This window comes from Trachypithecus francoisi, unplaced genomic scaffold, assembly GCF_009764315.1.
Source record: "Trachypithecus francoisi isolate TF-2019V2 unplaced genomic scaffold, Tfra_2.0 Lachesis_group13, whole genome shotgun sequence".
NCBI classification, from domain to species: Eukaryota; Metazoa; Chordata; class Mammalia; order Primates; family Cercopithecidae; genus Trachypithecus; species Trachypithecus francoisi.
In genome coordinates, this window is record NW_022681458.1 from 26,167,863 (window position 1) to 26,179,949 (window position 12,087).

At 36.0% G+C, this 12,087-nt stretch overlaps 1 protein-coding gene across 1 annotated transcript in view; it reads left to right on the forward strand.

Annotated features, from left to right (window-relative positions):
* ABCA12 (ATP binding cassette subfamily A member 12) overlaps positions 1–12,087 on the forward strand; it is a 214,955-nt gene that overhangs the window by 140,213 nt on the left and 62,655 nt on the right. Inside the window, exons 20-23 of the mRNA XM_033230381.1 lie at positions 423–513; positions 2,976–3,155; positions 3,688–4,003; positions 6,940–7,054. Of these exons, the coding sequence (XP_033086272.1) occupies positions 423–513; positions 2,976–3,155; positions 3,688–4,003; positions 6,940–7,054 (702 nt within the window). The remainder of the gene's footprint in view (positions 1–422; positions 514–2,975; positions 3,156–3,687; positions 4,004–6,939; positions 7,055–12,087) is intronic.

Genomic DNA, 12,087 nt, shown 5'->3' on the forward strand with positions numbered 1-12,087 from the left:
TGATGTCAGATTCCAAGGAGACATCATGATTTTTGAGAGTTGTTTGTGTTTCAAGTGAACAAAGTTCAACCATGAATCACAACATTGTATATAGTATACGGTAAAAAGGAATAATATACCTACGAGGAAAATTCTGTTAAATTGAATATAATTTTCTAATGTTGATAATTGTAGTCACATCTGGCCACTGTGCATGCTGACCAGTTTGTATCTATGGACAAGCAACAGCCCAGCCTGTCAAGTCATTACCAACCCCCAATCTTCTCTTTTCTTCTCAAGGATTTCTCTGTGAGCCTTTGCAAGACAGTGCATTGATCATGCCCAGTTCTGGTTACTGCATTTCACTGTGGTGGTTATTAGAGAGACAATGTCAAACATGATTTTTCTTGTATTGAAACTGATTTTTAATTATTATTTGTTAGAATACTCTAAGGAACCCTTTTGTGCAAGTTTTCATAAAATTCTCCGTGGGACTTGATGCTGTTGAACTATTGAAACAGATAGATGAACTCGGTGAGTCCAAATTCACAAAGCTTTTGTTCATGAGTCATGTCGGAAATATAAACAACATTGTTCCATATGATAACATTTTCCCCCTTTTCTTCTGTATTTAGTGTCTAGCTAGTTATTCAAAGAAAAATGAGACACTCGATATATCCCCCCATCTTCTTCCCAGTTAGTTGTACAATTACAAGTAGTCATGATTATTTACAAGCTCAGTGTCTGTAGTTAGTTTCAATAATTATAATGCAGGTAAGGCGTGGTGGCTCACACCTATAATCCCAGTACTTTGGGAGGCAGACACGGGCAGATCACTTGAAGTCAGGAGTTCGAGACCAGCCTGGCCAACATGGTGAAGCCCTATCTCTACTAAAAATACAAAAATTAGCTGGGCATGGTGGCACATGCCTGTAATCCCAGCTGCTTGAGAGGCTGAGGCAGGAGAATTGCTTGAACCCGGGGGGCGGAGGTTGCAGTGAGCCGAGATCATGCCACTGCACTTCAGCCTGGGTGACAAGAGTAAAATCCTGTCTCAAAAAAAAAAAAAAAAAAAATTGTTCTTATGTAATATAAATGCAGTTTTTTTTCTTCAATCATGGGTAGGTTATTAGAAGTAAGGGAGCACTGTTATTTTAGTGACTTGATGAAAGGCAAGTCCTTAAGGACAAGGGAAACTGAAATTATTTGTTTCTGGCTACATTTAACATTTTTATCTCCACTGTCCTCAGTATCACTTGACTAATCCAGAATGTAATTGGAAGAGATATAGAGTTAGCAAAAGCAAGAAAAACACAATGGGGAGACTCAAAAGAAAATAATCTGAAATCAGTATTCAAGGTTGGGTCCTCCTCACATGGTCATTTAAAAGGAAGAGCCTGCAGAAGATCAAAGGAAGCTGTCTAAACTTATGCATTCCCTCTGCCACTTCCCCACCTTCAACCTAAGGGATGCAAGACATCTAATTCAGGCTGTGTCTGATTCACTGTTGCTATGCAACCATGGGTATGAGAAACAGATTGAGAGCATCAGAATTTGGCAGTAGCAGAGCAAGTGCCCCTCCTCCTCCCTGGCACTGCTGGGACGTGTATGATTTAGGTTCTAAACCAGTAGGGAAGAATTATGCCTATATTTGTATTGTATATGATTGTACACATATTATGATAGTCAACCCAGCTAGATTAAATAAAGGTACTAGTGGATTTATTCTCTAAAAGTATCATTTGGGCAAGGAACTATTTGATTAACATATCAGGGCTAAACTAAAAAGTTCTTATATAAATTTTGTCATTTTTAACTTCTGAACTAGGAAGTGAGGCTTAGAATTTAAAATAAGATTAAAATGAATGTAGCATTGAGACTCTATGCTTGTATAATTACATATGTAACTTAGTATTGAAGAGATTATATAGTTTGAATTCGGGGGACACTGACCCTTTGAAGTGTTTTTATGATCCTATCTACCAGAATTTCTAAATAATTCTTTGGTGTTGTGTTGATTTCCAATGGCCGCTGGAGGCCACTGTTCAACCACAATTTACCCCTCCCCCACCAACATCTACATCAAGTAAAACATTTCACTTTAAATTCTAATGAGAAGTGCATTTGAGAAGTTGTCTTCTGTGAGAAATTTAGTCCTATTTTGGACGATGTAAGAGACATGTCTGGGTTCTGTGAGGAGGGATTTATGATATTCACAGCCTTCTGAATATTCATGATGATCAAGTCAGTAAAAATTTAATTGGCCAAATGATTTGTTAACTTCCAATTTCATATTTACTCTTTGTCCCAGTTGATTTCCTCACAAAGAATCATAAAATTGAAGAGAAATTAAGTCCCCTTTATTCCAGAGTAATTACCTAAAATGAAATCTTGATCATTTTGTCAGATTAATACAGATATCAAAAGTAGTAACTCACATAAGATTTTAAGTCAAACAGTATTAGAAATTCACAACTATGTGGTATATATTTTCAGGTATCTTAAATGTTTCTATATCACAGCTTATGTAATAATATAGTTTATTTGTCCTATGTACTCTACATAGACTTTCCTTTGTTTCAATTTGTGCATTCACATTCCATGTACAAAGCAGGCATTTCTGTTTAGCTTATTCTAAACTCGCATCTCGGATTTATAGTTTTTTTGTCCTAAGTACATGTAGATAGATTTTAAAAAATTTATTCGTCTTAGTTCTTTGTTAACTAAATTGTAACAAAATATATTTTTAAATTATCTTGTATCTTTCCTAGAACGTAGGTTTACTGTATTTGTAACTAGCTCGGATCCTCAATGAATATTTGCATAATGACCCATTTTCTTTGGTGTAGAATACTAGATATTTTTAGAGTAAATTCTGCAGCCTTTCGTTATTTATAATCTAGTTTAGTGTTTACAAAAAAATCAGTGTTTCATCTAATTACTACCAGAATCAAGACCATAATTTTTTTTTTGTCTCTTTTGCTTTGCCTCTTTAGACATTCTAAGGCTGAAATTAGAGAACAACATTGACATCATTGATCAGCTTAACACACTATCTTCCCTGACAGTAAATATTTCCTCTTGTGTATTATATGACCGTATTCAGGCAGCAAAAACCATAGAGGAAATGGAGAGAGAGGCTAAAAGGCTCTACAAAAGCAATGAACTCTTTGGAAGTAAGTGCTATTCTATTAGCGTTTGAGCTTCTCTTTGTACTAAAATTGGCCAAATTCTTTCCTCACGTCTTTCATCCAGAACTCAGAAAACTAGTGTGGGGGTCATTAGGTCCTTTGATGTCCTTAGAAAAGAGAACCTTTCATGTAGGCAACCAACTGTAATTTCTAAGCATGTCTAATTTTGTTGGTGTACTTAAGATTGAAAAGGATTACATAGTTTGAGTGAAGTTGAGTCCATCCTCATAATCAGTCAAGATAATTTATCTAAAAGTGTTTTTATTGTAATAAGTGGCTTAGAGTGATGCATTTATTCTGTCTACTTAGTTGGTGATTATATTCTTAAACTCCAGCTTTGAATCTCTGAGGTTGACACCTCCAATTAACCATGTTTTCTGTAAATTAAGAGCCTGAACCTACTGTCACATTACTAACTCAATTGACTGTTTGGCTGTCCCCTCTGTGTACTCTCCAAACAATGAATAACGTCAACCATAAAATAACCTTTCTGCTGTTGTTGCCATTTTATTTTTAGGTGTTATTTTTAAGCTTCCTTCTAACAGAAGCTGGCACAGAGGCTATGACTCTGAAAATGTCTTTCTTCCTCCTGTCATAAAATATACCATCCGCATGAGTCTCAAGACCGCACAGACCACAAGAAGCCTAAGAACCAAGATTTGGGCCCCAGGGCCACACAATTCTCCATCACACAACCAGATCTATGGCAGGGCTTTTATTTATTTACAGGATAGTATTGAAAGAGCAATCATTGAATTGCAAACTGGAAGGAACTCCCAGGAAATAGCAGTCCAGGTTCAAGCAATTCCTTATCCCTGCTTCATGAAAGACAAGTAAGTGTGCACTTTCAGCCTTTTTAATGATCAACAACTTTTCTAAGAACTCACTTCAGTCCGTTCATTCAGATGAATGGAATTCTAGATGAAAGGAATAACATTCACCAAACCTTTGTAATATGCTTGTTTTGAAAAAGGGTTCACACTATACGGCATAGCTTCATCATAACTGCTCATCATTACCAAAACGATGGTAAAGTGTTTACCAAATGATCTATAATAACCCTTAGCTCTCCAAAAATTCTGGCCCTAAAATTGGAAGAATTGGACTTCAGACCTGAGTACACTGCTGCATGATTTTGATGTTACCCACTGTCTACTGGGCTTACCTCCCTCTAGTCAAATGAAAGGGATGAACAAGACCATCTTACAATCCCTTCCAACTCCCAAATTGGATTTTAAAATATCTGAGCACATGATCAACTTTAAGAAAACAAATAATTGAAAAAAGAAATCTTGAACACATTTTTATCAACTATTTGAGATAAATATTGTGCTGCCTGAGACTTTCATGTACTATCAGTTCATTTGCTAGGAATCCTCCATATCTAAAGTGGTTTTCCTCGATGAATAAAGAAGTAACAATAATGCTTTTAGACAATTCAATTTGAATGTTCAAGAAATCTGCCAGTTGGGTAGCACTGAATGCTTCCTTCACTCTGTAGATGGTTAAAAAAATAAGTGGATTACGTTTTTCAAGTTCACCTTCCTATATAAAAGCTTGAGGCTGATTATTAGTTTAAAGGAATTGAACATGCTACGCAATCCAGTTATTGCAGTTTATATACAATTCAAATGGTATTGGCTTTTTCTTTTCTCTTCTTTTTTCTTTCTTTCAATGCTTCTGTCTCCCTTGACTACTTCAAGAGTTATAAATGAGATGAGGTAATGTGACCCAGTGCAACAGTAGCATGAGGAAGCAGGTAAGGATTCCATCAAGTGGACTGTCAAGGTTAGCTGGCTGTTGTGGAGGCTGTTGTGGAGGGGACTTTGCTGCCTGAACTATGTGTGAACTGCAATGGCTTGCACAGATTAGGAAGATCTATGGGGTCAATTAAGTTAAAATTCTTATCTAGTTACCTGCTCATTTGTTCCCCTTATAAATTTTGGTACCTAGGATGGTGGGTACCTGGATGTTTCTTTAAAGAATAAGTGCAGTCTGTATTCTTTATGGCAATATGTTCATAATGCCTTACACACATATAAACTGTTGCATATAAAATGATTTCACATATATTATTTTATTTGTTTCACCCAACAACCTCATAAGTAGGAGCAGGAATTATTGTCCATACTTTCCAGATGAGAAAACTGAAATCCAGAAAGGCTAATTAACTTGCCCAAGATAATATAACTGGTACTACAGTGATCCTTCTGTTTATAAGACCAGCATTTCTGTTTTATACTAGACCAAACCTAAAATACACTATCACTTGGAAGAAACATTACAGGGAATTTGTTGCTAATGAATGAAGGCCTTTGCCTAGTTCTAAATCCAGAAATCACTTTAAGGCTGCACCAGAACCCAAACAAAATTCATTCAAGAAGTATTCTTTAAATGCCTACCCCATGCCATACAGTTTGCCAGGAAACAAACCAAAAAAAAAATGGAATATGGCCTCAACTCCCACTGCTCCCTCACCAAAAAACACCTCATCTCTCTGATAATGACACACTTCTGCATGCTAAAGTGATACTGAATTATAGTGATCTCATGCTTCATTAATATTTACATTTTTCTTGGAGTACTTGGAGGTAATTTTTTTAGCCTTGTAGATTAAAAAAGGAAATGGCCTTGGGACCTTTCTCCAAGTGAAAGCTTTAGTGGAGCCCAGCATATAAACAGAGCAACTTGGAATCTTTCATCGACATCTACTGCCTTTGCCTCCGCGCAAATAAGGGTATCAATTGTCAGAACCATGACTACTAAGGTGTGGTCTCTGGACCAGCAGCATTAGTATCATCTGGGAAGTTGTTTAAAATGCAAATACATGGCCCCACCCAGATATAATAAATCAGAAGCTGGGGCCCAGCAACTTGTGTTTTAGTAATCTCTTTGGGTGCTCTGAGAACCACTCCAATTTAATTTTCAGGCATCATGGGCAGGACATTGAGGAACACACCTGGGGCTTGAGGATGTCTTCAGTGATTCTCTAGTTTAGCACATCATCAAAATAGACATTTCTATACCATGTATAAAGCATCTTCCAGAGCATTACTTTGAAGAATCCAAGTTCTTTGTCTGCATTTTAAATCAAATGCTTTGGGCCGGGCACAGTGACTCATGCCTGTCATCCCAGCACTTTGGGAGGCCAAGGCAGGTGGATCACTTGAGGCCAGTAGTTTGAGACCAGTCTGGCCAGCATGGTGAAACCCCATATCTACTAAAAAATAAACAAACAAATAAACAAAAACAAATGAATGCTTTAGATTTTATTTCATTTTGGGAAATTTAGTTTCATAATAACTATGATCTTCCTAAGAGTAGATATAAATACAGTAATTTTGGAAGATATAGCTTTTAGTTAGGTAAAACAATCATCTCATTTTAAATTTGCCTTTTAGATAAGAATTTAGTTTAGACATAAAGGTTTTGAGCCTTGCAATTATATCTATATAGTGATTATTTTCCCAGACAGGACATACTCAAACACAATTTAAACAATATGTCAATTTTATCTAATAATCCAGAGCTCTCTTTTTTTCTTACTCTTGAAACATTACACTTAAAAAAAACAAAAAACCAAAACCACAGACCCATGGGTTAAATCAGCTTCACGCATCATAAATAATGGGGTAATACTTTCAATTTCAAAACAGGATCATAACTTCAATGTAAGAGAGAGTGAGTTCTTTATATATTATAGTCTCTGCAAGTGTGGCATTATTTTGGTCACTGAATTTTTCTTTCTTTCTTTTTTTTTGTTTTACAGCTTCCTAACCAGTGTCTCTTATTCTCTTCCAATCGTGCTTATGGTTGCCTGGGTTGTATTTATAGCTGCCTTTGTAAAAAAGCTTGTCTATGAGAAAGACCTCCGGCTTCATGAGGTATGTTGAAAATCACTTCTTGTTATGAGTAAGTCGTGTTCATAGAAGAATTACTACGATTTTCATCATGCCTATATAAACTCAGAAAGCCTAACTTATCCCTTGTGAATTAAACAGAAAGGAAAATCTTTTACAAATCACAAAAGCAGCTGATAAGGCAATATTTTATTTTCTCAAAAAGTGACATAAAAGTCAATAAGTACTTTTGAAAAACAAAATCTGAATAAAATATGAGTACAACGATAATTCTTAGAGTAATTTTTTTGCCCAAGAAATTACCTATAGGACTTATGATCTAACAGAGGAAGTTTAAATAACAACAATAACAACTGTTCAGGCAGAGAGATTGTTGGCATGGTAACTAAAATAACCCAAATGTAGATCTAGATAGAGCTATAAACATAGACATAGATGTATGGCTTATTTTGGCTGTCACAAAGAAAATTCTCTTTCCAGTATATCTTGTCTTCTTCAGTTACCTTCTTCATTTCCCACTGACTCCTGACTTATAGAAACTAAGAATTTCATGTTATGCTACTGATTGGGTTAATAACCATATCACAATGGAAGACAGAAACAAGAGTGTGAAGCATGACCTCTTTCTGGGCACGTTCTTCATCATTAACCCCAAATCCAAAATATCTTACTTCTTTTTAGGATTGATGATAAAGCATTATGTGGTTTTTAGATTGTATTTGAGTCGAAATTATTTTATCTACTGATCCCATAATGAGTCCATTCTTATACTCACTCATGGAGTGGAAACAAAGATGAAACATTTCAAAACTGGGGCACAATAATTATTGCAAGGGCTGGCTGAATTCTGAAATAATGAGGTCAGAGGAACCTGTTCATCCACTTGTCCTTTTCAGACTTACCTTGACAATGCTTTTAGACAATTGGTCATTTCTCCCTGTAAGATACAAGTTGCTACTTCATATTTCTGTTAGTTCAGCATTAGGCTTTCAGTGCTGTCCCAGCATTTAAACATACATTTTTTACCTTTTCTATTTGAATTTTGATTGATCCACACAGCTGTATTTTTATATTTCAGTTATAATTTGTTAAACTTCTCATCAACTAGTTTGAGTCCTGTTGTATTCAGGACTGTATGCAATGGTTTTCTAATTCCAATTTAGAAAGTTGAATCCATGCCTTCAACCATAATCATGATTGCAAGCCCCTACCTTCTAGGTTTCTTTCAGGTTCTTAGTATTCAGAAGCAAATCATCACAGAGTAAAGAAAACCTTTGAGATAGAAATTGTGACAGAAACGGAGTCTGTTTCTACTTCAAAATTAATACCTACCTTAAAAATATTACTTGTGACAGAAACAGTAAATAGAAGCATGTATGCATACAGTATAGATACAAATATATATGCATATAAAACCGTGTGTATACAATACACACACATTGTATTATTTCATGTTTGAAGATGATGCTCTCTGAAAACGTCTATGTATGTCACCAAAAAATATTAAAGCATAATGAAAAGTCATTTCTCAACTGAAAATGCGAAAGACATGTTTTTAGCTATGAACCAGTTTCTGTTTGGTAGCTCTGTGTCTCCATTTGGCCTGCATCTACCTTTAAAATTTAACCACCCTTGTCTTGGGGTCAAAGTGACATGGTGGAAGATCATTGAACCTGGAATCAGAATGTCAGGTTTTGTATTCCAATTCTGCCAGCCATATACACTCGAGCTCAATCTCTTAAACTCTCTGAGTCTGATCATCTAGACTTCATTCAACATTTATTTCCAGAATGCAGCTCCCTCTGTCTGCCAGAACAGAGGAGGAGCTCAATTATTCATATTTTATCAATTCTAAGACATTGATTTCCCCTCCACATTTTTAAAGCCTCTGAAATTGGAATACATTTGATAGGGTGTCATGATTTATTTGGCAGTAATCTTTCTTTCTTGGTGGCATATAAAATAATGGCACATCCTCAACGGTGTCCTAAATTCGAAGAAATACGGTGTGTTTATGAAATGAATTGATGGAGGCGGGCGTGGAAGGAGTGGGATGTCCCTCGTGCCTCCTGCTCAGCCTCGCTCCACTGCCCACAGTTCTCATCTAAACTCCTTTTTAAAGATATAAGGTTCAGCTCAGAAAGTGAGAAGTGACTTGCTGAAGACCTTGGAGCTAGTTAATGGTAGATCTGGCAGTAGAACGGAAGTATTTTGACTTCCAACCAATCGTCTTCCAGATCATAGCTACCTTCACCCTTAGTTTTACTTTAATAACATAGATTTCTAAGGACATTTGCAGATGATGATGGATAATCTCTTAAGCTACCAGAAACTCAAACTCACTTTTTAATACCATCTTTTTATATTCTGATAAAGTCTAAAGCTGCCCAAGTCCTACTTTTTTATCATTCAAATTAAACAAAAAAGGTAAATAAAATCAATATTCTCCCCTTTTCCTTCTATAATTATTCTCAATCCTGGCAAGAAAACCAAGTTAATTGGTATCTCAATGAAGCCACTTATCTTTGACTTCATTATGGTATGATTCCACGAATCTCTTTACCTTGTTAAATAAATTAGCACAAATCCAATAAGTTTACTTATTAAAGTAAGCCCATAGTATAAAAAAAGTACTTTAAAAATGCCTTTTGATTGGGTTTTGTTCTGCACTTTGCTTTTAAAAATTAAAATAATAAAGCTATACAAATCTGATTTCATAACACATACAGAAGAGTATTTTTTTCTCATTATTTTCATGGTTTATGAGTTCGATTCATCTGTTTGATCTAATGTAAGTCATCTATGGGACTTTCAGTGCTGATATTTTGTTGGAGACAGAATTTTGGAGTCATTCTCTCAGTTCAGCCAGGTAACCTAAAATATATGTGGGCCGCAGAGATGTTACCAATAATTACACAAAGATTTTTTAGTCTCCTAGTGCTTCACATTAAACAATTTTTTGTGCTTTCCTGACATACACTAATCCACCCCACCAGTGGGAATTTGAAACGTTTCCAGTAATGGTCACAACATCCTTTATACTATACTAAAAAACCCAATAATATAAATGTCTATTGTTAATAGAATTATAGAAATTGAGGTAGAAAATGTTATTATTCCTTATGAGTTAGTACTTGACATTCTGCGGAATTCAATGAAGATATTGCTATCAAGTAAATATATGAGTATTTCTGATTTCTTTTCTTGACAGTATTTACGTCAATCCCTGTGCGTAAGCTTCTCATGAATGTGGCAACTCTTCTAGAATTTCTTTCTTATTCTCTCCTGTAAACTGGGCAGACTTTGGCCACTATGCAGAGGGGTTTTCTTTGAGCAACAGGTTATCAGATATTGATGAATTGCTCTGGCAGGTTTGGGAGGCTTGAGACAAGTGACTCTCTGATTATTTATCCAAACTCTTCTAGAATCTCTTTCTTATTCTCTCCTGTGAACTGGGCAGACTTTGGCCACTATGCAGAGGGGTTTTCTTTGAGCAACAGGTTATCAGATATTGATGAATTGCTCTGGCAGGTTTGGGAGGCTTGAGACAAGTGACTCTCTGATTACAAAGCTGGCACCTGACATCTGTCACTTTGAGGAGGAACTAATGGCATCCAAGAAAGCACAGCCGGCCGCTCTCGGTGGGCCCCCTTCCATCAGCAAGTTTGATCTTGTTTATTACAACAAAGTTGGCAGTGAATCTGGATAATTTGTGGATGACTTATATGCTCTCACTGCTCTTTCTCTTTATGAATAGCAGCTGTTTTCCTCGTGGTGTAAAATCCTGAAGTTTCACATTGAAGTTTCATGCTACAATGTTAAATAGCGAATGCTTTTGGAAGCACCTAACTCACCCTGTTTCAGGAAAAAGCAAAATGATCAGTATCTAACTTTTACAAATTCCTGGGACTTGAATCTGATCTTGAGTATCAAAAATTTCAAAATTACATTGATTAAATACCGTTAGTCCTGGTATTCAAGCCTGCCAAATTATCTTTTAACAAGTCTAGGAATGAAGAATATTCTCAATATATAAGTGATTTATAGAAAGCTATCAATTGTCAGGGAAGAAAATCATGTTTATACACACGACATCAGCTTTATTTTGTGGCCTTGATACGGTCTAGATATTTTATAAACCACCTTGGGAAATACATTGACATTGTGCCCTACGTACATATGTTGCCACTGGGGGGAAATATGTTTGTATAGGCTACATAAAGTTGTGGTAAATATCAGCTTGGGAAGTAGTAATGTAGGTTCCATAACTCCCCCACTTAATTATATTCAAATAGGCATAAAAATATGAAAATACAAATAGTAGGAAAGGGAAATAAAAAGGACTAACATATCATATTGGAACAGGTGAATACCTCTGAAATAGTCACCAAACATGACACAGTATTTTTTTCAAATGGGGTAGGGTGCACGCAAAGAATTGCTGGAATAAGATATCTGAGGTCTTTTTCACACTAAAATGTAATTTTGTTTTCAGTGATAGCATGTGTAGCAATTGGGGAAACTTTCCATAGTGACCTGTGCTTCATGCTACTTTGATCCATACTTTCCATGGAACCACAGAAGCATAGGTTGAGTCTTTACTACAAATGGTGACAGGGTCTCGGAGGAGAAACACATTAGGGAGAGAATACGGTGAGAAAAAGGGCAAAGTTAAGAGGGAAAGTCACAGGCTCTTTCTCAGTGGTGATTAGCTTAAAGCCCACAGCTTAGACTGTTGGCAGCCAGGTAGCTGTTTCCCTGGTAACAACTGGAGCAGCAGAGTTATCGAAATGTGATGTTACAAAAGCAAAAAGTAAAATTCACTATTTTGCTTGTAGAGCAAAAGCTCTAGTGCATTCACTATTTTTTTTTTTCCTGGAAAAGTTAGGTTTAATGGGGTGGGGCATTGACTCTCCTTGATTTTGAAGAAAGAAAAAATTGGGTTATAAAGCTGTTAGTGGAAATTTCTTTTTCTTTCTTTTCTTTTCTTTTTTTTTTGGAGACAGTTTCATTATTTTCTCTCAGGCTGGACTGCAATGGCATGATCTTGGCTCACT